Below are 25,553 nucleotides of genomic sequence, written 5' to 3' on the forward strand. Positions count from 1 at the left end.
ATAAAACGAGGAAAAATCAATAAAATGGGTAAATCATGAAAAAACTATTGAAAAAGAAATAAGAAAAATGAATGGAAAAACATTGACAGAACATAATTTAAACAAAAATTGAGACAAAACATCAAAAAATTTTAGACAAAACATTGTTAAAATAAACAAAACATTGTTAAAATTTCGACAAAACATGAGCAAGTCATTGACAAAACATGAATAAAACTGTGTTTGTACCTATTTGTTCCCAATTATAAAATCTGGAGTATTATTTCGTAAAATAGCAGATCGAAATTAAATGCCACATACCCAGTGATTAAACGATCCAGAACTAGGTCATCTTGCATAACGGTACACTCCTACACTTATACTGACTAACTGCCAATCAACTTGTTCAACTTCTCTGGTTTATAAAATATTGAACGCGTCGCTTCTTTTTTAAATTTAATCATTCATCGACACGTGTTATGCTGCTAATGGTTAATGTATTGTGATATAGAGATATAAAAAGTGCATGAAATTGCGAGATATCCGGTAAATGACATTGCAGTAACATGGGATATAATAGCAACGCAGTGCAACTGGTCATCGTGTTTGAACATCTTTAACTTAAATCACTTATTCGAGATGTTAACATCGTCTTTATAATTACACCACCGCTAACACATTCAAAATGCTGGTGGATTGTTTACACCAGAAGTTCTTCGTCTATTCCCTCTCTTCCGTGTCCGAACTGCTCGAGGAAAATGACGTATTTAATGACGGAGTACTGACGTAATGAGTGACGTCATTCGGGGATTCCCGGACTGCATCGTTGGAAATCGCTTCTTCTGCTTTTTGCGAGGACGATGATAACTTGAGTTTCTCATTCGATCCTGATGAGAATGATGACGTAATACCGTAATGACGTATTTGCTGGCAGGCTGACGTGGAAGCGTCGAAGTTCAAGCGGGGATTCACCTTCGTTGCGTAGCGCACCGCCGCTGCTATGACGTGATTGGGCGTGCTCGTTTGTGGAGGCTGATTGCTGAACTGGGTAAGAGTGAATGAAGTGTGTGAAGAAACCGAGATGTTGGCTTCTTGCTGCTCGCGAGTCGCCGATTCGGCGATAAGGCTCGTCTGCGTGTTTGAAGTGTTGAGATGTTGACGTATATGAGGAGATGAAAGATGAAGAAATAAGAAAGGGAGATCTGTTGAAAGAAGGTAGAGGTAGAGAAGGGAACGAAATATAGTTTGTTGAGATCTTACTTCGTTGTCGGAGATCAGGGAAGCAGTTTAAGAGGTGGATGATGATCCTTTGGTTGTCACCACCTTCCTGGAGATTGAGTAGGAGTAACCACCTCCACCGCCGCCGCCTACACTGCTCGTCTGTGTTTAGAAGAAAGGAGTGAAGTGTCAAGATTGGAAAGATAAAAGCAGGTGTAAACATTTAGGATGGAAAGTCATTTAAAAAAAAGAGAAGAAAATCGTTAGAATAGAAAAGTTTGAAAATATAGACACAGTTAAATAAGCTACCAAAAATTAACTAGAATTCAGTAAGAATGTTAGCTGTCATTGGTAAGGTGATGCCAACGTCGACTTACCATGTAACGGGACTTGGACCTGACTTTGTTCAGAGCAGATTCGCTGATCTCAGCTCTTTCTTCAGCCTCCTCCAATTCGTGAACAACCTTCCTGTATTTGGCAAGGTTCTGGTTGGCTTGTTCTTCCTGTAAATTTGTTCAAATAATTATAAGTATATTTTTCACACAGAATTCTAAAAATATTAATATTTTTTTATATAAAACTTACCGCTTCTTCAGCCATTTTCTTGTATTGCTTTAGTTTCAATTGAAGTTTCTCAACCAGTTCCTGCATTCTGACTTGGTTCTTTTGATCCTCGTCAGCCTGTTGTAAAAAAATATAATATTAATTCGATCCTAGACTACATGTCTTATTTTAACATTATCGACTTCTTACCTGGAAGGAAAGCTCCTTGAGTCTCCTGTCCATCTTTCTGTAGTTCTTCAATGTCTCAGCATGACGACGTTGTTCAGCTTCAAGCTCATTTTGAACATCCTTGAGTCGCGCTTGCAGTTGGGCGAGTGCTTTACGTCCACCTTTGAGCGCGTATGCTTCCGCCTCATCCAGTTTTATCTTCATATAACATATTAAATAATTTCAAGTTCATCAGAACTTTTATTATGATTTCGTGTGAATTCTTGCAGCCTACTTACCGACATCTCGTGTACTTGGACTTCCAAAGTCTTCTTGACTCGTTCGATCGAGAGGATGTGTTGCTGTTCGGAACGAAGCTCTTCTGACATGCGTGCAGCCTATGAACAATTTAATCTTTTAATACCTTGTTCCAAAATAGACACAAACAACACAAAATAAAATCTTTACATCAGAGGTCGCCTTCTTAGCTCTCTCATCTGCAGTCTTCGCTTCCATCAGCGCGTCTTCGAGATCTCCTCTAAGTTGTTCGTTGTCAGTCTCCAACTTGCGTTTGGCGCTGGAAAGAGCAGAGTTTTGTGCCGAGAGGGTGTTGATTCGGTCACTGATGTCCAACAGCTCAGCCTCGGCGTGTTTACCTATGAACAAGAAATTCTATCTTACTTATATTTTTCGCAAACGTTATAACAAAAACGGTTGTGAATTCTGGAACATAGAGTAGGGTGGGGGAAAATAGGACACCTTTAACACATAATATCCAAACATCCTGGTCGTGTTTTAAACAATTAACAACGGTCTATGGAAGTCATGAAGATACGGTTTTATAATTCTTTGAATATTTTTTGTTTACTACCAAATGGGACGAGAAAATGGAGATAAAAGATGTCCCATCTTCCCCCACCCTACTGTATAATTAAAACAATTCCGGCACTGCTGATGTTAATTTAAGTACCTCACGCTCTGGTCATTTCAAGACGTGAAACTTACGTGCACGTTCGTTGGATTCAAGAGCAGATTTGGTTTCTTCCAACTCGCTGATGATGATGGTGAGTCTCCTCTCTTGGATGCTGTATTGCTCGCGAAGTTCTTCATGGATGCGTTGATCTTCATCCATTTGATCTTGGATCTCCTGCTCAGAAAGAAACAAATGAATAAATGGATGTAACATATATTTCCTCGCATGACCTGGCAGAGACATCAGTCGTTATAACACAGGTGTTCAGTTTCACACCATCGTTTGAGCAATTGCCGTTTCGATTAACACGCACGCCTAATGATAACAGCATCGAGCATCGATTATGTAAATTTTGCCACAGTGTCGGATTATGTTAAAACTACAATTAAAAAACATAACGCCAGGAACTATAGGAGCCCAGTTCAAAGGATCAGTTACAGAAGGCGCCTGACTATAAGTTCTACCACCGGTGTGCGCTACCTTACCTTGATGGTGACTTGAAGTTTTCTGACAAGTTTGATCTGTTCAGCAAGGTTGCGGTTGGCGTGGTCAAGTTGCATCTCGGCATCATTCAACTGAGTCTCGAGCTTCTTCTTGGCTCGCACAGCATCAGTTCTGCTCTTGATTTCAACATCCAAGCTGGCTTGCATGGACTCGATGGCACGTTGGTGGTTCTTCCTGTTTTTTTGGGACAACAATTTTTAGTTTAAAATAAAAAGGACAGTTTAAATTAAACATGACAATTCAAATATATGATACCAATTTCTTCATATCAAACGTTTCGGTTTAAAAACCAAACTTTAGTTTAAGTGGTATCAGGAAATAAAATGTCCGCTGCGATGAAAATGCTCATTCTATTCTATACACTAGGGGTCTTTGTCGAGGGCATGCGTTTAAGAACCCGAACCCTACCGCAACACCTAGGCTGCTAATGTACGTCGTTCATGCGAATAGTGTAACCAGTGTAACACAGGCCTTATGCAAACGCCTAGGCCATTGAACCAGAATATCTATAATTACCTTGTGCTGTCGAATTCTTCTTCCTTTTCTTGGAGTTTTCGATCAATATCGGCTTTAACTTGGGTGAGTTCAAGTTGAAGTCGGAGAACTCGGCTCTGTTGTTATTTTAATGTTTAAATTTTGCACAAACCAGATAGCGTATCCTATTCTGTATGGGTGAGGTCCTTGAGGGCCCGTTATGTAGGCAAAAAGGTCTGGTCAATTACACCAAAGTAGCATAAAAGTTAACTTCACCTCTTCGAGTTCAAGAGCGCCTTCGGCTTCCTCCAATGCTGAACGAAGTTCTTCGCATTCGAGTTCGGCCTTCTTGCGTGCTTTGTCGAGCTCGTGAAGGGATTTGCCACCAGTTGTCAATTGATCAGTAAGATCATTGATTTCCTCTGTAAAAGTAAATTAATGTAAATTATTTTATTCTCATGTGGCCAGGCAGCATTAGTCGTTATAACGAGTGTTCTGTTTTAAACAACTCGTGCGCTCGCCTATATAACGAGTTGTCACATTTGTAACTTGGTAGAAGGTTATTCTTATGTTTTTTCCTTAATGTTATTGTATATAAGCCAGCAATTTAGGCATCGCATTAGTTACTTCTTGGATTGGAACAGTATTGTTACGTGTCGAGCCATAGAACACATATGCCGGCATTAGTAGCGACGTCAATTAAAAAAAAACAAAGTTGTTTTTACCGGAAAGGTTCTTGTTCTCTCTCTTGACAATCTCAAGCTGTTCAATGCTCTCTTCGTACGAAATCTTGATCTTATAGATTTCGGTCTGGTAGTTCCTGTTCTCACGCATTGCACCGTCAAGTTCGGCTTGGAGTTCTTCGACCTTGAGCATCCAGGTGGAAATCTCTTTGTCGAAGTTGCGTTGCTTCTTGTCAAGAGCGGAGATTGTAGCATTGGCCTGTGTTATGCAATTTTGTGATAGTTAAATTTAATGTTATTGAAAAAACATAAAACTATTATTTGAATTGATCTAAACAGCTTGTTTTTATAACGAAATTTAATATGAAAATACAAGTTTTGTTTTGTTCTCATAGAACTGTTGTATTAAAAAAATACATAAAATATTCTATTATACATTTGATATGTCAAACCCTACGAATCTTGGCGTATGGTAGACGAAAACATAATAAAGTTACGGTTTTTATACCGGATGAACCAAGTCTACATCGAAATGCAAAGTTTGCAGTATAATGTTTTAAATTAATAGACATGGTGAAGTACGCACCCTTTCAAGGTCAATGGTAAGGTCCTCAACTTCATTGGTCAACCGGATCTTTGTCTTGTCAAGACTTGCGCATTTAGCGAGGGCTGTCTCGGTTTGCTCTTCAGCCTCTTGGAGACGAATTGCAAGCTTCTTCCTGCGCAGATAAAATAATTCTTGTTAAAAATGTAATAGAAACATACACGACTAGGTACTCGGACCCGCTTAATTATTATTACGTGTAGTCGTGTACCACACATGTAACTATGGCGAAGTGTCTCACACAAAGACAGTGTGCTTACAGGGGTAACAGCAGGCAGTGGAAATCCTAGAATACTAAACCTTTGGACCACTTTTGCACGCGCTGGACAACCGTACTTCGCATAAGTACACAAAACTCTATATTTTCATCTCATTAAACTGTAGTAAAACTTAAGTACTTACTTTGCTTCCTCGAGCTCTTCCATACGTTGGATGGCATCGGTTTCGTACTTCGTCCTCCAGTTAGCCACCTCTGCGTTTGCCTTGGAAAGCGCTCGTTGAAGTTCAGCTTTACCTTCTTGTTCTTCCTCAACTTGTTCACGCAACAGATCAAGATCGTGACGTGCAGCTTGCAGGGCGTGTGCCAAAGATTGCTTGCTCTACATGATAAGGTAAATATATGTAATAACCGATACAGATGAATAAATGGATGAATGTGTGTAACTTATTTGTCCTCGTGTGGTTATAAGCAAAATATTCGTTATAGCACCGGTTCTGTTCACACACCTTGTACCCCTTTACTTACTATTTACTAATTATGTTATTGTAATGTACGACCTACAATTTAGAGCTTAGAGTTTAGACAAACTATAAGAAACCACTGTGCTTGAGCAATTGCTGTCAAGAGTCTTGCCCAGGAACGCATACGTTCACAATGATAGCGGTAGTAAGACTCGAAACAATAAATTTCGGACTAAGTGCTATAACCACTTTGTCACAGCGACGGTATGAATGTATTTAACTTAGTATCCTCACCTTTGATTCTTCCTCCAACTGACGTTTGAGATCTTCAAGCATTGACGTCATGTTGGATTTTGCGCGGGAAAGAGCGCTGACCTAAACAATTAAAATACCATTTAGTAAATCTAAACTATTCGTTGGGTCAAGAGTGAAACCAATTTTCACCTTGCTTTCCGCTTCTTCAAGTTGGTGAGAAGACTCCATTGATTCACTTGTCAACTTGTTCTTGATGATCGTCAACTCGTTTACAATGCGGATATTTTCTTCCACCTTGAACTTGTAGTCGGTCACCTGTTCCTCCATGACACGTACGTTGGCCTCGGAACGAGCCTGTGTATTGGGGCATGAATGTATAAATGTGACTTATGTATCCTCGCGTGATGCTGGGGCAACGACAGTAACACGGGTGATCTGTACACACCGCCCCGTGTTTGCTTGTGGGTTTACGTATGCAACTTTGTAGGTATTTGTTGAATATGTTGAATATAATATTTTTTTAATAAAATAGTTGACAAGAAAACTCATATTTAAACAACGTATATAGAGTAACATCATAGAGCCTCCTCTGGGCTGTACTAAAAGCAAGAGCTAACCACGGCGCCGTTACCGGCAGGTAACGATAAGAGCGTACAGAAAAATATGTGAATATGATGCTAAACAAGAAATGAATAATAGCAAACCTTGAGTTTGGAAACTTCTTCCAACTGAGTGGTGACGTCATCAAGCTCCATGTGAAGCTGAGCGCGATCCTTCTCGATCTTGTTTTTCACTCGACTCAGGTTCTCGACCTACAAAATAAAACAACATCTTTAACTTTAAAACACTCATAACATAACATTTTTTTTCTAAAACAATATGGAACCTTACCTCAAACTAACTAAATAAACAAAGAGAGGAAATTAGCTACAAAACTACAGTCGTAAAAATACCATAAGGAAAAAATACTTAAGGAATAGTGTCGAATAAAATTGTGATTGCAAAACCACCCAGTGTTGAAGTTTTAACCAACCTGTTCCACGAGTTCGTTGACAACATCTTGATGTTTCTTCTTGAGCTGACCAACAGTAGCGTCGTTCTGCATGACTGCTTCTTCGTAGTCACGTCGAAGTTTCAGGTAATCGGACTCGCGCCTCTTGATCAATTCGATCTAATGAAATTTAAAACATGTTTAGAGTTGCCTTTGACCATGCACGTAGGGTTACTTATATTCTTTTCTAAGTGGGCGAAGTCCTATTAGCGTGACACGCAATTGAGAACTTAGATTTAGGCCATGGCTGGCCTATTATCTTAAAATTGTATATTATATGCACGTTTTATTCTATGACTGAGGCCTACACCGTTGCAAGCCATGGGGCCTAACTGACCCATTACAATGAAATCCTGGATGTTACCGCCCACACACAAGATAACGTAATGAGTTGTGTGATTACCTGGGCTTGAGTCGCACCACCAGCCTCTTCAAGCTGTTCACTAAGTTGATCGAGTTCACGAACCAGTTCGCTTCGGTTGCGTTCAACCTTTGAACGGGCTTGTCTCTCCATATCAAGCTCGCTCTCGGTTTCTTCAACTCTTGCCTTGGTAAAAAAAAACAGGATAAATTTTAACATCCTGAGATCACAGAAGATGGTTTGGGATTTGGACCGAAACGTTCGAGATGAAAATCGTATCATACATATTGAATGGCATGTTTGCATTGAAACTGACCAGTTCCGTGTTTTTCCGTGGATTTTGCTTATTATAATATCTGTGTTTTACGCTACCAAGATATTATATTTTGCTCAATACGATGGATCACCTGGAGTTCTTTGACTTTCCTGTTGAGTTGGGAAGCCAAGTTTTGCTCGTCCTCGATTCTACCATTGAGCTGGTTAATGTCGAAGTCTCGCCTTTATAGAAAAAAACAAACGAAGTTAAAGCATAGATTTTATTTAAACCTATTAAAATACTTAAAACTTATTAAAAAATAAAACTCCTCATAGTAAAGATAAACATGTTTCATTAATGAACGTACTTGCGTAGAGCATCTTCCAAGGAGGCTTTGTCCTTCTCAAGATCCATAATGGTGTCTTGTGCGCTTCGGAGATCATTTTCCAACTTCCTCTTTGATTTTTCAAGGTCGGCTTTGTGTTTTCTTTCCTGCTCGAGGCTGTCTTCGATCTGTTTTCGAAAAAAAAATATAAAACAAGTCTAGTCACAAATATTTTAAAAACTAAAACTATCTGCAGCGATGTCAAAACTGATGTAATTTCATCTTTTGACATTACTAAGGATATTTTAAATAATAAAACCGAAAGATCTGAAATAAAAATCGTGAACATCTTACGTCTTCAACTTGTTGTTCAAGCTTGATCTTGATCTTTCCGAGGTGGTTGGCCTTGTCTTCCATGGCTTGAAGATCCTCCAGCGTCTGCTGGTTGACTTGATCAAGTTGCTTCTTCTCTTTGTTCAAACGCTGAATGCTGTCATCTCGTTGTTCAAGATCGGCAGACAAACTACGGAGCTTGAGTTCCAAGCCCTGCACAAGATTATAATCAAATTAGGAAAATGTAAAAGAGATGATAAATATATGTTTCTTATGATTATTACCCTCGCCTAGCTGGGCAACTGCAGTTTTTTCTATACAGTTATTACGTTTTATACCCGTGCCTGCTTACGAGCTAGCACGTTTGCAACTTTGTAGCTAATTATTATTTTTTTAGTGTACGGCTAACAATTAGACCACCGATAAGGGAGCACTGGGTTAAATTAGAAGTCTTTTCCCTATGACATGTAGTCTACACTATTAATGATCAAGCCTCGATGCAGTATTGTCTAGACCAGAGGTACAGACAGCGAAGCACAATCTCACTGAACTGGTCAAGTGATAAAAAGTAATATCGTTCAACATCCAACTCCAACATACTTGCTTATCCTTTTCAAGATGGTTGATGTTAGATTCAGCTTCCTCAATGTCATGACCAAGGTCTTCGCATTGTTTTTCAAGCTTCTTTTTAGAAGCAGAAAGTTGAACATTGTTCGCCTCCTCTTCATCCAAGCGTTCAGATAAATCACCGACCTAAATAATGGGGATAAGTTCAAATCAGATATGATGACGATATAGTGACGTCATCAAAACATGCGTGGTTACGACGCTATACCTGGCCCTCCAAGTCGCCTTTCACTTTGACCAACTGCTCGTTTCGTTCTTCAGCATCGGCCAAGTTTTCTTGTTCCTAAAACAAAAACAATCGTTAGTTGCAATTCCCAAAGGAAAATTATTCTTAAATAAGTTACATTTTTTCTAAATGAGTGTATAAAGTATTGTATTTAAAAAATACTGCGCATTGAAATATACCTCGAAACATATTCTATACTGTTGCATTGGAGGTATTCTTGAGTTAATTGACTCATCCACATGAACAGCTTCAATTACTAACTCTTCTATTACTGACGGTTCTTCTAAACACTCGTCAACATCTATTTCTCTTTCGCCACTTGCTGCACTCGATGAGCTGGAACTTACTGACGGTTCAACATGAAGTGTTTCAGAAACATCTTGGCTTGTCACATAATCTTCGCAATTTTTAACCAGCCATGACGAAACAGCGTCGTCGCTTCGATTGCTTTCTTCATCTTCTTCATTATTCTTGACTTGGCCCACCAAAGTGTTGTCCACTCTGTCTTCTGAGAAAAACGTGTCTTCCTCGCTTATAAATGAGTCGTTGTTTATGTCGTCGTTAGCGTACCGGTTTCGTAACGCCATGAGTTTTGAACTTGTTTGGCTGCTCAGTCGTCGGACATTGCTGCTTTTTACGTACTCTTCTTGCCTTTCTGCGTAACTGCTTTTAGTGTAACTTCTTTCATTCTCGTCTGATGTAGCAACAACATCGAAGCTTTTATCTGACAACGATTCAAACTCCTTGGTTTGTGGTGGACTTCCAACTTCTGATGACGTAGTCGACTCGGAAAAATTCGGCAGTCTTCGGACATTTTCGCGTGAAACGTGAACTCGCGCAATGGACTTAACCAACTTGACTTCCGAAGTGCTTGTGACTTTTTTCGTCTCGACAGTTTTCTCCATAACAGCGCTGCTACTAGACTCGCTTTGTTGCATTAACATCTTCTCAAGATCTCGATCTTGCGAGTTACGATTGTTTCGACGCGACCTTCGCCTGCTGGTAACCAACGATTCGTTGTTCATTTTTGTTTTAAGTTTTTTAAATAATCTAAAAGCATATATTTCAACCTAGGGCAACGTCAGCAAAATTTTTACACACAAACTTCTGCGTAATTCCAACTACGACAAACTATATGCCGGTCACCAAACCAAATATTGGTCTACGCTGTCTCAAATAAAGAAGACAATATTCGAGAAAGCTCAAATACTGACCACGACTCGATTCTACCAGCGAATGAAAACAAACAGCGTGAAAGATTAGAAATCGTTCTTAAATAACACTGAGTTGTGCTGTATGACAGCCTAAAATGCAGACAAACAGAGAAAGTAAATAAGAATGTGAATTACACTGAAGTAAATGGTTGAACAACAGCTACAAACAAAGAGGTCTCGATTCTAAGCTTTCCCGTGAGAACTGCCTATAGAAAATTTCAAACGCTTTATCTCTAAATACACAGGATCCTAATGTTGAATAAACTTGCATAAACGTCGCTATAAAATAGTGTTACTGCATTGATAGCTCTACACTAATTATATCAGTTCCTTGCAAATGTTGCGCATGACATTTTTTCTTGACCATACAAAACTCTTAACAGTATATTGTCTAAATCTGATTACAGAGTGACATGTATAGCTATAGTTATATAACTATAATTATATAACTCTACTTCCATATCCACGTGTATGCTTTCGATATTAAACAATATTAAGCATATACGGCGTACACTGTGAGCCAGGTAACTCCGGCTAAAACACACTATACACAGCATACAGTACATTATTAAAGTGTACAGCTTGAACTATAATCTTTACTCCTTGTCTACTCCGATGACCGCAAGGTACACTGTAATACTCAACTAAACAAACAGGATAGGGCGGACAACTTTCCCGAACTACGGCTCACTTTAGAGTTAAGTTGTTATAGACTAGAGTATGGGATACGCGTAAATGACTTAAATTTAAAATAACAACGGTTTACCTGGTATTGCTATAGGTTTAAGAAATCAACAAAAATAAATAATTATTGCGAAACTCACAGCTTGCAATTGAAGAGTCAAGTCGTTCTTTTCCGAAAGAAGAGAGACGCATTTCTCTTCGTATTCTTTTCGCAACTTTTCTTCGTGGGAGTATTTGTCTTTGAGTTCAGCAATCTCCTCGTCTTTTGCTTTGAGCTCGTCTTCCACTCGGACGATGTTAAGAAGCGGTTTCACCTACATAGGGAAACCACATAAAGTTAATTTTAAACGTCCAAAAAAATTAAAATGGATTTTAAACTATTAAAGAGTTATAGATAAATGTAACGGACCTTGGTATAAAGTTTCCACCATTGCCAATCACGGAACTGCAAGAACTTTCTGATGTTGCGCTGAATGGCTTTTGCAGCACGCCTGTGATAATGTAGGTTAGCCACTGATGATCATCTTTTATTTATACACGAATCACAAACTAATTATTGACGCTTAAGTATCTACCTGACACAAAGTGATTTCACGCAAAGTTTCATACGGTTTTATAATTCTTTGAGTGATCCTTGTTTAATACCAAATGGGACGAGAACATAGAATAAAAGAGTGTCTCATTTTACCCCACCCTTATATACACCATACAATCACCGCACAAGCTTTTGCATATGGTTTACTTACTGACGCTCGAGCATCTTTTTGAACTCAATCCTCATTAGTTTACCACGAGCCTTCGACTGCATCTTGGTCATGATGATCGCCAAGATGTCGTCTCTCTGATCCTCAAGATCAGCAAGGACTCCAGCTTTAAAGAAGATCTAGGAAACAGATTAATTTGCATGTTTTTAAATAAATAGTTGGGACTTATTTATCCTTCTCACATGACGATGCAACGACAATCGTTATAACACGGGCGTTTTGTTTCATACACTTCATGCCAGCTTATGAGCTACCACACATGAAACTTATTGATCGTCACATGGGGGAGCAATAACCACCGCTATAACACCAGTTTTCTGTTTCATACACCTCGTGCCCGCTTATCAGTTACCACGTATATGTCACCCGTATATCTGTATTTTGTTTCCAATAACCTAGTGTTGGTATTTTACCTTTGTGTGCCCGATCTTGTACAATGCAGTATCAAGCTCAATATGAAGCAGGATAGTCTCAGTAGCTTTCTTACTGTCGACCATGTTCGCCACTTTAGATGCAGCCAGGATCTGATATCTGTCAAGAAATACATAATATCAAATGCATAATATGTATTACATTGCGTATAAGAAAGTTACGGTATATACAGGCACTTGATATTTGCCCAGAAGTACATATTATAAAATATATTGTATATTACATTACTTATGAAGGTAACAGAACACATAGTCTACCTTTGCTTGAACTCAGGGTACTGCAATCTGTTGGGGAATCCCTTTCGGCAAATACGAATACCTTCCAACACACCGTTGCACTTTAGCTGGGCAAGTACCAAAGCTGAAATTTAATAGAAGTGTGTAACTTTGTATGTAATTTTAACAAATTAGACAACCGATACGGGACTACTGAATTGGACTACACGTGCTCAGTTTGGTAGCAGCATCATCGAGCTACAAAGCAATAAATTGTGTCATATTATAAAGGTGTGCTAACCACTTTGCCACTACGCCGGGTCACTTTTTCGCCTAGAAATATTTAACCGCTATAAATAACTTACCGGCATCCATGATACCGCATTGTTTCATCTCATTAGGGATCAAACAACGAACGAAATGAGGCTTGGTGTTTCTCAAGTTTGTCATCAGTTTGTTAAGTTGTTCTCGGTACAAGGCTGAGACGGTCTGGAAGCTACCACCCTTCTTCTTCTTCTTGCCAGCAGCTAAATCAAATATTCTTATTTTACAAAGGGCTCGACTTGTTTCTTTTCTATTTCATTCTATTCTATGTGAGTGAGGTTCAAGCCTAAGTTGGTCCATAACACTCAGGGTGATACCGCATTGACGTCACCAAATGTAGAAGCCTGTCGCTTTCCTGGGCGATAAAAGCTTTACTGGTATTCTCTACCCTTGAGATGCTCCTGGCTAGCGGATAGTTATGCTTTGCGTATACCAACATTGTAAAATAATCTATCGTATTCCTTGTTACTAACTGATTGCTTAGAAAAAGTAGAACCAAATATATTTACGTTCTTCCTTAGTCTCAGGGAAGATAGCAGACATGAGTTTGTTGGTGGACTTCTGGAAGAGTTGTACCACGCTGTCGTTCAGAGGATCCTTGTTCTTATTCAACCAACCGTCGACATTGTAATCCACCTGGAAGAAATTGTTGATTTGCCATAATACTGTTGTGTAACACCTTTAACACATAATGTCCAAATATCCTGATCGTGTTTCACACAAATAACAAGAGTCTATATGGGAGTCGTAAGGATATACGGTTTTATATTTTATTTCTTTGAATGTTTTTTGTTCATTACGAAATGGGACAAGAAAACAGGATGAAAAAAGTGTCCCAGCCTCTTCCACCCCACTGTACTATTGAAGCCAGTTAACTTGGAAAACTGCGAGACTTACCACACCAGCGTAATGCTTGACGGAGAAATGAGCGTTTCCTTTCTTGGTGACTTTCGGTTTAATGAAAGCCTCCGACTTCTTCTCGTGCTTTTCGTACAACTTGTTTTTGAAGGTTTCATCAGTAGCTTTGGGAACAATTGATTCTTCCTCAAGAATAGAGAACACACCCATGGGCTGGTGTAAAAGTAAAATTGATAAAATACTTAATAATAAACATAACATAATTTTATTTACACAGAACATAACATTTATTTATAAAAAAGGTCGACATAATTAAAACAACAAAGAGGAGAGAATTAGAAGCAAAATGACAGTCGTTTAATACACGCTACGGGTAAACAAAAACTTCAAAACGTGTCACATAAAAGCGTGGCTGCCGAGCAGTATAGAGCATGAAGTGAAATATTGACAAACCTTCTCCAGAAGCTCGATGCAAGCTTGAAGATCCATTCCAAAATCGATAAAGGTCCACTCGATTCCTTCCTTCTTATATTCTTCTTGTTCAAGGACGAACATGTGATGATTGAAGAATTGTTGAAGCTTCTCGTTGGTGAAGTTAATGCACAGTTGCTCGAAGGTGTTGAACTAGAATTTTTAAAATCTTGTCAGCAACGAGTAAGGTATTTTTACGTAACAATTGCGGTAGTGCAGCCTGTGGGCGATTGCCCGCTATTATTTGTGCATTAATTGCGCGTCTCGCACTCCTAGCAGGTCATTGTAAAAAGTGCGTCTACTAACAGAACGCAATTTTTAAAAGTTTAAAATTGTACGGTAAGTCCGATTTTGTATATGAACAAATAAAAAGTAGCGCATATAAGAGTAAATACGAACTTCAAAGATTTCGAATCCAGCAATGTCGAGCACACCAACGAAGTAGTTCCTTGGAAGCTTGGTGTCCAATGTTATGTTCAATCGGAACACAATCCACTTAAACAGCTTGTCGTAGGTTGCCTTGGCTAAAGCTCCGGTCGAGTTAAAGCACTGTAGAGGTGGTTAGTTAGAATGCTTTGGGTGTTGGGAAATGTTTTGTATATGAATGAACGAATGTTGTTTTGCTTATTTATGCGTGGCAGGGAAACAACAGTGGTCGCAACACGGGTGTTCTGTTTCATACACCTCATGCCCGCTAACGAGTTACCACGTATGTTGTTTTGTAGGTGATTATTATTACTTTCGGATAATTTATTTTTCTGTGGTGTACGACTGACAGACAACCTATCAGGGGCCACTGGGTTGGAGCAATAATGGGTAAGTACCTTGCCAGGGACAAACACTCCAACAATGGTAGCTCACATACAAGTTTTCGAAATATGCTACTACATTACCTGTTCCACATTTTGACCTTTCTGGACATACTCGGTTCCAACCTTCACGCGGGGTCTGGTAAGAGCTTTGCAGAGATCTGGAGAGCTGATACCAAACAAATGGGCAACCTTGTCAGCAACTGTCGAAAATAACGTTCACAACTCACGTAATATTATAGTGTAGGGTGGGGGGAGATGGGATACCTTTTCATTTAACTTTCACGGCTCATTTGGTAGTGAACAAACACATTAAAAGAATTATAAAACTATATGCCTATGACCCCTAAAGACTGTTGTAAATTGTTTAAAACACAATCAGGATATTCAAATATCTTGTGCTAAATCTGTCCCATCTTCCCCCACCCGACTATACAGGATTGAATTACGAAAAATGGAGGCCGGTTATACAGTCGGTAGTACCATTGAATGAATGAATGTAACTTGTTTATCCTTGTTACAAGTTAATGTCAGTCGTTATAACACGGTTTGTTAGGTTACATACACCTCGTATACCCGCTTACGTGTTACCACATTTATGTAACTTTGTGGGTAATATTCGTTTTACATTTTTCTTCTAGTTTCAACTAATCTTACCCTCAACGGTGTCGACCTCGGCCTGTTCATCACGTGGTTTCTGCTTATACACCATTGAACCGAACACCATGCAGCCGCAGGTCAGTCTGTAGCAGTTGAAACGTTCCTCTTCTGTGAAACCTAGTACTTCGAAAGCTTCCTAAATGTTAAAAATATAAGCTTATTTACCAAAAATAAACATTTAAATCTGATACATAAGAAATTAATCAAGATTAAGCATTAGACTCATAAATCAAAGTATATTTTTATGTTGGGAATTAAAATACAAGTATAAAGTATATAGTATTAACAACGTGTAATGTTGTATTAGGTATATACGTATTTCGTTGCATATTATATATGTTTATGTCTACTTACATCAGTAAAGTTGAATTCCTCAAAATCGTTCATGTTATCCACAGAAATAACACCCTGGCTCACCCAATGGTAATCTCTTGGGTTGTTCGAAACACAAAGAGATTCAAGCATGTCTTTGCGACCGCTGGCCATAATCTGTTTAATAAAGCAAATTTCAAATGGTGGTGGAGTGAATGGAATAAATTTTTTCGACTACAGTAAGAAGGTTAGGTCAATTAACATAACAAAGAAAGGGAATTAACAGCAAAATGACATTTATTAAAAACTAGCTAATGGTAAAATTATTTAAGTTAAAGTCTGTATAAATTAACTCCTATTGAGTTGCATTTAATTGAAACAGATAAGTTTTTTAGCAGTTTTAGCAAACAAACTATAGCAGTTAGAACAATGTAAAAACAATGTTCGGAAATACACAACCCGACAATGGAAGTAGAGTCTTTAGAAGTCTAATTCAAAGATTCCTAATTTACCTGGTAAAAGATATGGTAACCTCTCTCAGCTGGCAGTTGGAAGATAACACGAGATTTTTCAAGAAGATAAGACTCGATGTCACCTCCAGAAAGCTTTCCGCTTGTACCAAAATGAATTCTGATGAATTTTCCCTGTTTTGTATAAATCATATATAAGATTAATTTTCGGTTTAAGTTATAATTTAAATAAGATAAATTAACCCTGCTGGTCAACTCCATCAAATTTAAAATATGAACAGTGAATACATGAGCGTAACTCATTCGGCAGAACGGCAGTCGCTATCACACAATGTACTGTTTCATCCACCTCGTGCCCGTTTGATAACATTAAAGTTGCAAAGCCTGTAAAACTTACAAAACGAGAAGAGTTGTTGTTACGAATTGTCTTCGCGTTACCCCAAGCTTCAAGCACAGGGTTAGTCTGGACAATTTGGTCTTCAAGATTTGCTTTCTTTTCCTCGCCTGGCTTCTGGACACCACTGGCAGCAATGTTGGCAAAATACTGAATGACCTTCTTGGTGTTCTCAGTTTTTCCAGCCCCTGATTCACCACTGTGGTCAAAGATATTATATTTAAACGGTCATCATTTGTGTGTTAACATAATTTTAGAGGGGGAATTTGTAGCAAACAACAGTCGTTGAAAACACGAAATTAACATAAATTATGAAACGAAAGGTGGTTTAAATAATCTCAAAATACGTACGTAATGAGAATAGATTGATTCTCACGATCCATGAGCATGTCATGGTAGGCGTTGTCAGCTACTGAGAAGAGATGGGGTGGCATCTCTGATCTCTTCTTACCACGGTACATGTGCACCACTTTCACACCATACACGGGCAACCACTTGTACGGGTTCACACACACGCAGAAAAGTCCAGAGTATGTCTGTGTGAATTAACAGGAAAATGACAAAACGAATGTGTACGTATAGTTTTTTTTATACTGTTTTCAAGAACGTTTGACGTAACTCGCATATACTGATTATGGTCCTTTATAGGCGTTATAAAATTGTTCCAAAGCACAATGGATTCAAGACGGGCGTTTTTAGGGATTTAATCACTTACAATTTTTAAGAAAAGTTATAGGTGCACCACGTCTACAATTAAAAGCAACAATATGCCTAAATGAAGCTACTATAGGAACGTACGTAAATTCTCAAAGATGCGTATCGGCTTCTGAGGTTGTGAAGAACGCTAGCCTCGTTAAGAAAGGTCATGTTAGCCATATCAGCAGTTTGTTCAAACTTGGGCGGGTTCATTTGTTGAATGTCATCTTTCTTCAGAGACACCGTCTGTATACAAAATAATACATTTATAAAATACTCGGGTAGTGACCACAACCTAGTACCTTATGCGTGGCACGAATGGTATTGTGTTAATATATTTTTAAGAACGTTTCAATTACTCACGAAATAATATATCAGGTATACAGCGAATAAAAATTACCAAAATTGTTTTACAAAAATACATTAAATCTGTACAGGTAGGTGCGTTTTAACTAAACCGTGAAATGTGACATAGTTGTAAACATTTCTATCACGTATAGCGGGGTGGGGTAAAATGGGACACATTTAGCGCATAATATCCTGATTGTGTTTTCAACAATTATTTTCAACAATTATCTTTCCCCACTATACAATTTAAACTACGATTTTTATTAAAAAACAAATAGTCTGAAATAAATTACTTTGTCCTGTCATACCTCGTTCTTAACAGTCTTCACTGTGCATTTTTCCCCACTTGAATCCACCAGGTCGCCTTTTACGAATCCTTCCTTCTTGTGAGGAACCCAGACGCTTTTCTTACCGTCATAGTTCTGAGCGGCGTACGAAAGCTTCTCCTTCTCGGTTGGTTCCAAGAATGGCATCGGGTCGTCCCCGGGCCCGCATTCTCCTATAAGGGAGACGAACAATTGGTCAGAATTGTTTAAAATATTTTTGCAGTAAAGCCTTCAGAAAATCGGTAAAATATTTTTGCAGCATAACGTTGAAACTATTTTTTGTCTTAAAAACCAGGAATAGCTTTGTGCGACAACAAAGCACGTTTTAAATGAATGTAATCATACCATAATATTTTATTTATCTCTTCGTAAACAGCAGCAAAGATAAAATTATTGAAAAATACGAAATGAACCAACCACTGTTTAACGACTTCCACCAAACGAAAGTCGTTAAAAGCGGGATGAATAAAAAGTATGGGATAGAGCACCAGATAAAACAGCGAGGCTGTCTAAATGCGGTAAACTTAGATTGAGTTACAAAATTAATGAAAGACAAATTAGTATTCAACTGGAAAATGTGTGTAAGCAAAAGTGGGATGAGTCAGCTTTAATATGATATTTCTAAGGTTTGAACATGATAAAAAGAAACGTCCCCAAAAAAATCAAATAGGAATGGGTGATAATAATATATCACAAGTTATCACAAGAAGTCATAAAGGACAGAAGAAACGGCCCAAAGAAAGGTAATTCTACCTTTAGCGGTTTCTTTGTTACTCGGTGCCATAATGACGTATTCCTGTCAAACACGATGACGTCAGTATCTGCAAAACAAGCATAAGTTGCATGCTGATCAGTTGGTATAAGTTAAGAAGGATGATGTAGTAAAGTATATATGTATGTGACCCAACATGTTCATATCATAAAAGAATATCAACTTTATCTTTTCTAAAACCCACAAGAGAAAGCTTACACTGTCTTTATTTTAAAATGCTAAAGCTTTTCTTACGTTTTATAACTGTTGTATGAAAGGAAAAGCGCTTATACTAATATAGTAGCTATGGCTTACAAACTAAAACTTAGTTTAACTTATAGTTATATAGCCTAGAATCCATGCTGTTATGCAGGTAAATAGCTATCTGCATTACACAACATTAAATCCTCATCCAGATGTTGTATCTTGCTGTGATTCTACTATATGTTTCCTTTATCATACTTAGCCAAAATTAACACACGTTTAAACCAATATGTATATGCAACTTACCGAAGGTATAGTAATACCTAAGTGTCCTCTCCACCCGTCCATCAGCTTTATATACCGGCCACCAACATCTGCAAAGATTCGCTGCATGTTTCATGCCCATAAACGACAAGACACACGAGCAGTATTGTTTGAAACGGTAACTGACTAATGCCTGCTGTCGTTTCAATCTCATGGGAGAACAAAAATACATCCAACAAAAAACGCATTGCACTGCCACTTAATGTAACCCTAAGCACACTGAAGCAACTGCGCCGGCTTTCTACGTCATTAGTTCTCTCCCTGAGGGATTTCTCCACGCGCGGTATTCGTCACTGGTTGTCTTCATTCACGGCTTGCCACTAGTTGGGCACGTAGTGGCCATATTTATCTTTTTGGTCGAACAGTTCTTCTTGTTGTTTTATGCGAGTTATTATCTGTTATTTCTTAAGCCTTCCACATTTTATTAAAATAAATTGTTCTAATTAAGTGCGTGTCCATTCATTAGAGCTGTCTCTATTGTTTACTTCATTAATTCACTTCTAAGGCTTATAGCGTTTCGATTTTAACATTTTGTTTTATATTAACTGCCATCGTGAAATACTAAATTGCAATCCGATATTATTAGTATTAGATACCAAGACAACAGTGAACATACCGAACGACATGAAATTATCACCCAAAAAAAAACAAGTTGATATCCTTTAGCGCAAGTAGCTCTTGGTCGACACCTTTCGGAAGGTATTAAAATACAACCGACCGCTTGGAAAACCGAAGTAAGACGTGCGATGACGAATTTTTGAAATTTCTGTACGAAAAGCATATCGAGTAACGCAGATTTTTGTTTCGTTGAGTGAAATAATATTATACGACCCTCATTTTTAGTTTGCCTATAAACTGTGCATTTCACAAAATTTCATCCTTGCTTAGCTCGGTAACATAATCATCATTGGTATTTGGTATCAGTAGCATCGAATAGTTTCAAAAGAAGGCTCCATAGGCACCTTATATTGTTTTTTATCATCAGATATTTTGTTAATCATTCGTATCCATTCACAGCAGGAAACCCGAGCTAAAAAGATCAATTTTAATGACAGCGTGATTGATCAACAATGAAATCAAAATCCCCTTGGATCAAACAATAACTTTCCTTCAGTATTTTGGCACAAGCAAAGCGACCAACCCGGTTGCGAAATGTCCCATTCGTAGATATGTTTACATCCATACCCAGCTACGCCCTTAGCTCACGCGAGACAGTTTCCGTATACGCCTCATTCTGGTCAAGCCCAATCTCGTAGGTATTGTACATTAACCAAGCTATCATATTTTTCCAATGGATCCAAAAGCGCGTTCAAAGCTTTTTAGCGACAGTCGACACTCTGGCGCAGCATACGTGTTTATTTCGTCGTTAGAACATCGAAGTTGTGCCGTCATGACGCCTATACACCGTTGTCTGGTGCAGTGTCCCGATGCCCGTGAAAGGACTGTAATGTTTGTTTTCGTTTCTGGGGGCATTAGCGTACCGCTTTTAGTATTCCCAAGTAGTTGAAAGAAGCGTCTGGTTTAATAATGTCTTGTTTAAGCACTGGGTGCGTATTTACCACCCACGTTCTTACATACAAGTTCAGTAGCATTTGGCCGAGACACAATATAGCCTTGAAAACGTTACAAAAGATCACATTTATCATATGAAGGTGAGTCTTGTATTGCAAAGCCAGAATATATAGAATACATTGCGATCGTAGTTAATTATATCACCAGGTTGTTAATTATAACAAAAATGATTTACATATGTTTCATTTAAATTCATTGACACATTATTGAAAATGTTCGGAAACGGACGTTTTAAAATATAGTTGAATTAATGCATATTGTCGACACTAACTTTATGTCCCGTGGAATACTCGTGGAACTCACAATGCAATTAAGCCTTTTTACAAATGCGTATAAATCTACGTGCGTACAAAGTGCAATCATAAACAAGTATGATCATGTCGTGCAAATAGATTGTAGAAAATCGCGATCGGAAAAGAACACCCGTATTTATAAAGGCCGTATCCGTACGCTACTTCTACAACGCTGCTAGTAAAATAATAAGGCAGTGGTGGACACACCACTTGGTCATCTATCTCAAAACTGTGTCAGAGTGAGGCGAAAGGGGAATTAAAATAACGGCACCGTTTGCATAGTCTGACATAAAAATTGCAGCTACAGTTGAAGTTGGTTTCCGGGTATGTAAATCAAACGATACCTCATATACAAATAAACAGATATCTGAAAAAATTGTGCTGATGAAAAGTGTTCAGGGCCTCCGCTTGGAAGGCAGCAGCACTTTGTGTTGAAGTTTCTACACAAAGTATTCGCTAAATACAGTAGAGCACATGTGGTCTCTTTGTAAAAATAGGTCAGGCGTCGAGTTGACACCATCGTTATGTTAAAGTACAAAAGTATATGCAAAAAATAAAAAGTCTTTAAATTAGAATAGGTAACTTAACCTCCGTAGTGGAAGTACGTCGCATGGCTTGTAGCTCAGCTAGATATTCTGTTTGCTATTTTTGTTTACGTCGGTATTAACCGCTCCCTGCCGAATGGGCTGGTGAATGCATATGAAGGATAAAGGAACATATTCTTGTTAAAAAGTGGGGGCGAACTGGTACGGGTTTGGTTGGATGCAGCTGCTAGCATGCTTGCCTGGACAGCTTGGAGGTGCATGAACTGCTGGTAAGCCACGGGATCCAGTGAGCACGATTTGTATGCCAAGAATGGATTCTGGGTGTACAACGACAGGGGGAATCCAGTGACATCTCTGGGAGGAGAGGTCGGTAGTTGCTGGTGGCTCACCTGGTGGTGGTAGTCAATACTTGGCCGCTTTGGGACTTTGGAATCTTTTCGTGATAAGATACTTTCAATAGAGAATGGGGCTGGAGAACCCACGCTCTCGCTGTCGCTTCGTGATTCGTCGCTGGAGATAGAACGTGATGACATCACTGTGGGTGTGGGTGATGACGTAGTAACGAGTGATGTCATCATTGGGCCACGAGCAACTGGCGATTTTCTTGAAATTCTGGCAGCGAGACGTTTTCTTCTGCGCCTGAACACACCATCGGCGAATGTGTATTCGCTGTTCGGGTTGATGGTCCAGTAGTTATCTTTTCCCCACGGCCTGGATGGATCACGCAGAATCTTTTGAAAGCATTCGTTCAATGACAGGTTGTGTCGGACCGAGTTGCGCCAACCAGTATAAGATCCGCGGAAGAATGGGAATTTCTTCATCAAGTATTCGTTGATCTCTGCCAATGTTAGCTTGCCTGGAAATCAAACAAACCGAGTTATTTTTGACCTGCTTCCTCGTTAACAAAAGACGGCGATTAAACATAAATTTCAATCTGAATACGAATTCTCTTTGTGTAAACTCGCCGCGATTTGTGGCCGATGAAGAATACGCTTTGTGGAAAGAACCAAATTCTAAACGTTGCCATCTGCGCTACTCCGGCGAATAATATTTGATTGAATCTCACAATAGCGTGAAAGCGATTGCGTGTGAAAAAGTAATTAAATTACACCTCGCTGGATATGTGTACAGCAGGTAAAGGGACCGACACGTACATTACATTGTTGGATAAATGTGATCCTGTGTAAAAAGCCGAGGCTGATTTCCTAGAATAAACAGTATGTTGAAAACGTGCGTCATACCCAAGCTACCGTACACAGGCTCAAAGAACACAAACACGAGGGATCCGTCCTATTTCCCGGTGCTTAAGCCGACTGGATGTCTAAAGCATATTTTCCAAACTGAGCACTCGCAAAATATACAAACCGTCCTTTAGTTGTTCGGGACGTTACTGCCGGGACAAAGAAGAGATAGTTGGCACAGCTTAAAAGAAGCTTTTCAAAGGATAACGAAAACCGGAAAATATACGTTTGCTTCGACAATGCTATGCTGACATTGCCAGGTTATGTTTTTCCTTGTTTACGCAACAGGAAGCGAAGCCATCGAATATTTATCAAAGCCACGAAGTTGCTTACTCTCCACGGAAAGCGGTAAAAACAACACCGGATATCGTTTGATGTTGACGAATCGAAACCTAGCGAAGCAACTCCATATCGTAAGCTGGACTTCAACAGCGAAAAATCAATACCGTGGGATCAAATCCAGCAAACAAACTGGGGAAATGCGAAATATAAATAACGGCGCGCAGTAATCTCCGTGGCTCGCGGTCTAATTCGTTTTCGTTCAACATTTAGCTGGAAAGAAACGCCAGAGAGCCCTCATGGAGCAGCTGAGCAGTCTGAATTGCACTTGACTAAATGAGAACGTTGTGTGTATGGAGTATATAATAACACCTCACATCGTTAACAAACTATTACAAATAATTTTCCTCATCGTGAGTTAAATGGAAAATTCCCAACAAATATAAAAATGACCATTTAAAAAATGGCAACGAAAATACATGCTTAACAAATGTCTTTTAAAGAAAACAGTGAACTTTTGTGGTAAATGTCACACTGTACAATATTTTCCGTTCTTGCTTTATGTTGTACTGTGGGGTAATATGGGACACCTTTAGCACACAATAGGCAAATATCCTGATTGAGTTTAAAATATTCGACAACACTTCTTTAGAATCGAAATCCTACGGTTATATAATGTAAATATTCTGAGTTTACAACCAATTAGGACAACACAATAGAATAAAAATATGTCCCATTTTACCCCACGCTACTATAAAAAGGTAGGTATTTACCGTTGGCCGAGTCCCGTATCGCCATAGCGATCAGGGCAATATAGGAAAATGGCGGCTTGGGTCGGCGTTGGTATGCCTTGCCTCCCTGACAGTTAGTGTGGCGATCCTGGTTGAGAGTCTCGGATTTCTGTAAGGTGTAAAATGGTTAACAATGTCCTCAATAAATAATTCACGAAGTGATAAATAACTCGCATTTCATTGCGCCTTTTAATAATTTATTCCTAATATTAGTAATATCATGCGTTATGGTTTGGTTCGTAACTTTATTCTAAATGCCGGGTGACATTTCTAAAACATTTTAAAATACCATCTTATTTATTTTCAAACACAAATCGTACATGATACGTCAACGGTTTACGTCACAACGATTTGGAAAACAGGAAGCCACAATTGCCCCTCCTTGTCTAAAGTTATTCGTTAGCATTGATTCGAAACCGAAGCAAGTCAGTAAGTGAGGGTACAAGTAGTTTGGTTCACTGGCTTCCTATACAACAGCATGGACCGTATCTTAACCAAACATGTACAAACTTTGAACGTTATTAACAGATTTACGGCGGAAATAAAAATAATAAATTACAAACTTACTTTAACTTCAGTAGGGTTGCCGGTTTGGGTTTCAGATGCTGTTAAAACAACATCGTCGTCGTCGGTAACGTTTACAATTTCATCTTCAACGTCGTCCTCACTCCCGCTCTCCGCTGTACTGCCACAGCGGTTCGTTACGTCATGTTTGATGACGTCATGATTGATGACGTGATGCTGCGGGGTTGTCAAGAATCCAAGCGAATAAATTCCTCGAAGCACTTGCTGATTCTGGCTTGCCATTTTCTCTAAGTTCTGCAAAGCGTCGTTGGTGACTGGAGCCATGCTCTTGTGTTCGGAATGCAAATTAACTTGCAGTGTCTATTTTATATCTGTACGTCCTTGGTAGAGCTAGTACGTTGTGTATTCTCACAGTTTGAAATCGGTAACAAAGTTCTTCGTCTCACGATATAGCTTCTCAACAAATCCAAAATGTTGATCGTTCGAAAACAGCTCACAGTCGCTATAGAATCGCACAATGATCTGGACTGGAGCTCTTCTCGTCGTACTCAACCTAACAAGAGTCTACCCTTCTTTCTCTTCGCTTATCCTTGCGCCACACCCCTCCTATTCAGTGGCGGTTGTTGTCAGAAGCTGCCTTGGTTATGACTGCGACTCCCGTTCCGACCCGACCGCTGTTGGCTATTCAGGATCGTGCACGCGTATAGGGCACACATGAACACACCCAAACCCTTTCAAACGTCATAATAGTTTATTCATTATCTTGTTTAATCATAATTCCTGTCGATAG

At 38.9% G+C, this 25,553-nt stretch overlaps 2 protein-coding genes across 2 annotated transcripts; both read right to left on the reverse strand.

Moving 5' to 3' along the window:
* Nucleotides 1-456: 456 nt before the first annotated feature.
* LOC149737581 (myosin-7-like) lies at nt 457-19,697 on the reverse strand. The gene is made up of 44 exons (XM_089875187.1): nt 19,500-19,697; nt 18,992-19,059; nt 18,221-18,411; nt 17,667-17,810; nt 17,220-17,404; nt 16,872-17,067; nt 16,517-16,648; nt 16,047-16,181; nt 15,690-15,828; nt 15,117-15,235; nt 14,623-14,772; nt 14,206-14,376; nt 13,792-13,965; nt 13,404-13,530; nt 12,936-13,097; nt 12,613-12,715; nt 12,337-12,454; nt 11,906-12,042; nt 11,569-11,650; nt 11,300-11,473; nt 9,244-9,318; nt 9,009-9,161; nt 8,430-8,621; nt 8,118-8,263; nt 7,902-7,992; nt 7,537-7,680; nt 7,116-7,253; nt 6,787-6,894; nt 6,272-6,436; nt 6,122-6,202; nt 5,549-5,745; nt 5,129-5,261; nt 4,585-4,801; nt 4,136-4,281; nt 3,902-3,996; nt 3,367-3,559; nt 2,914-3,055; nt 2,377-2,564; nt 2,208-2,306; nt 1,951-2,127; nt 1,783-1,878; nt 1,575-1,700; nt 1,240-1,359; nt 457-1,181 (listed from the first exon to the last, which is right to left on the reverse strand). The coding sequence occupies exons 2-43, from the start codon at nt 19,020-19,022 to the stop codon at nt 1,267-1,269; spliced, it is 5,865 nt and encodes a 1,954-aa protein (XP_089731313.1). The 5' UTR covers nt 19,023-19,059; nt 19,500-19,697; the 3' UTR covers nt 457-1,181; nt 1,240-1,266.
* Nucleotides 19,698-21,155: 1,458 nt separating this feature from the next.
* On the reverse strand, nt 21,156-25,496 carry LOC149737582 (uncharacterized). The gene is made up of 3 exons (XM_089875193.1): nt 24,806-25,496; nt 24,221-24,347; nt 21,156-22,783 (listed from the first exon to the last, which is right to left on the reverse strand). The coding sequence occupies exons 1-3, from the start codon at nt 25,085-25,087 to the stop codon at nt 22,035-22,037; spliced, it is 1,158 nt and encodes a 385-aa protein (XP_089731319.1). The 5' UTR covers nt 25,088-25,496; the 3' UTR covers nt 21,156-22,034.
* Between the last annotated feature and the right edge of the window lie 57 nt (nt 25,497-25,553).

This window comes from Ciona robusta, chromosome 3, assembly GCF_009617815.1.
Source record: "Ciona robusta chromosome 3, ASM961781v2".
NCBI classification, from domain to species: domain Eukaryota; kingdom Metazoa; phylum Chordata; class Ascidiacea; order Phlebobranchia; family Cionidae; genus Ciona; species Ciona robusta.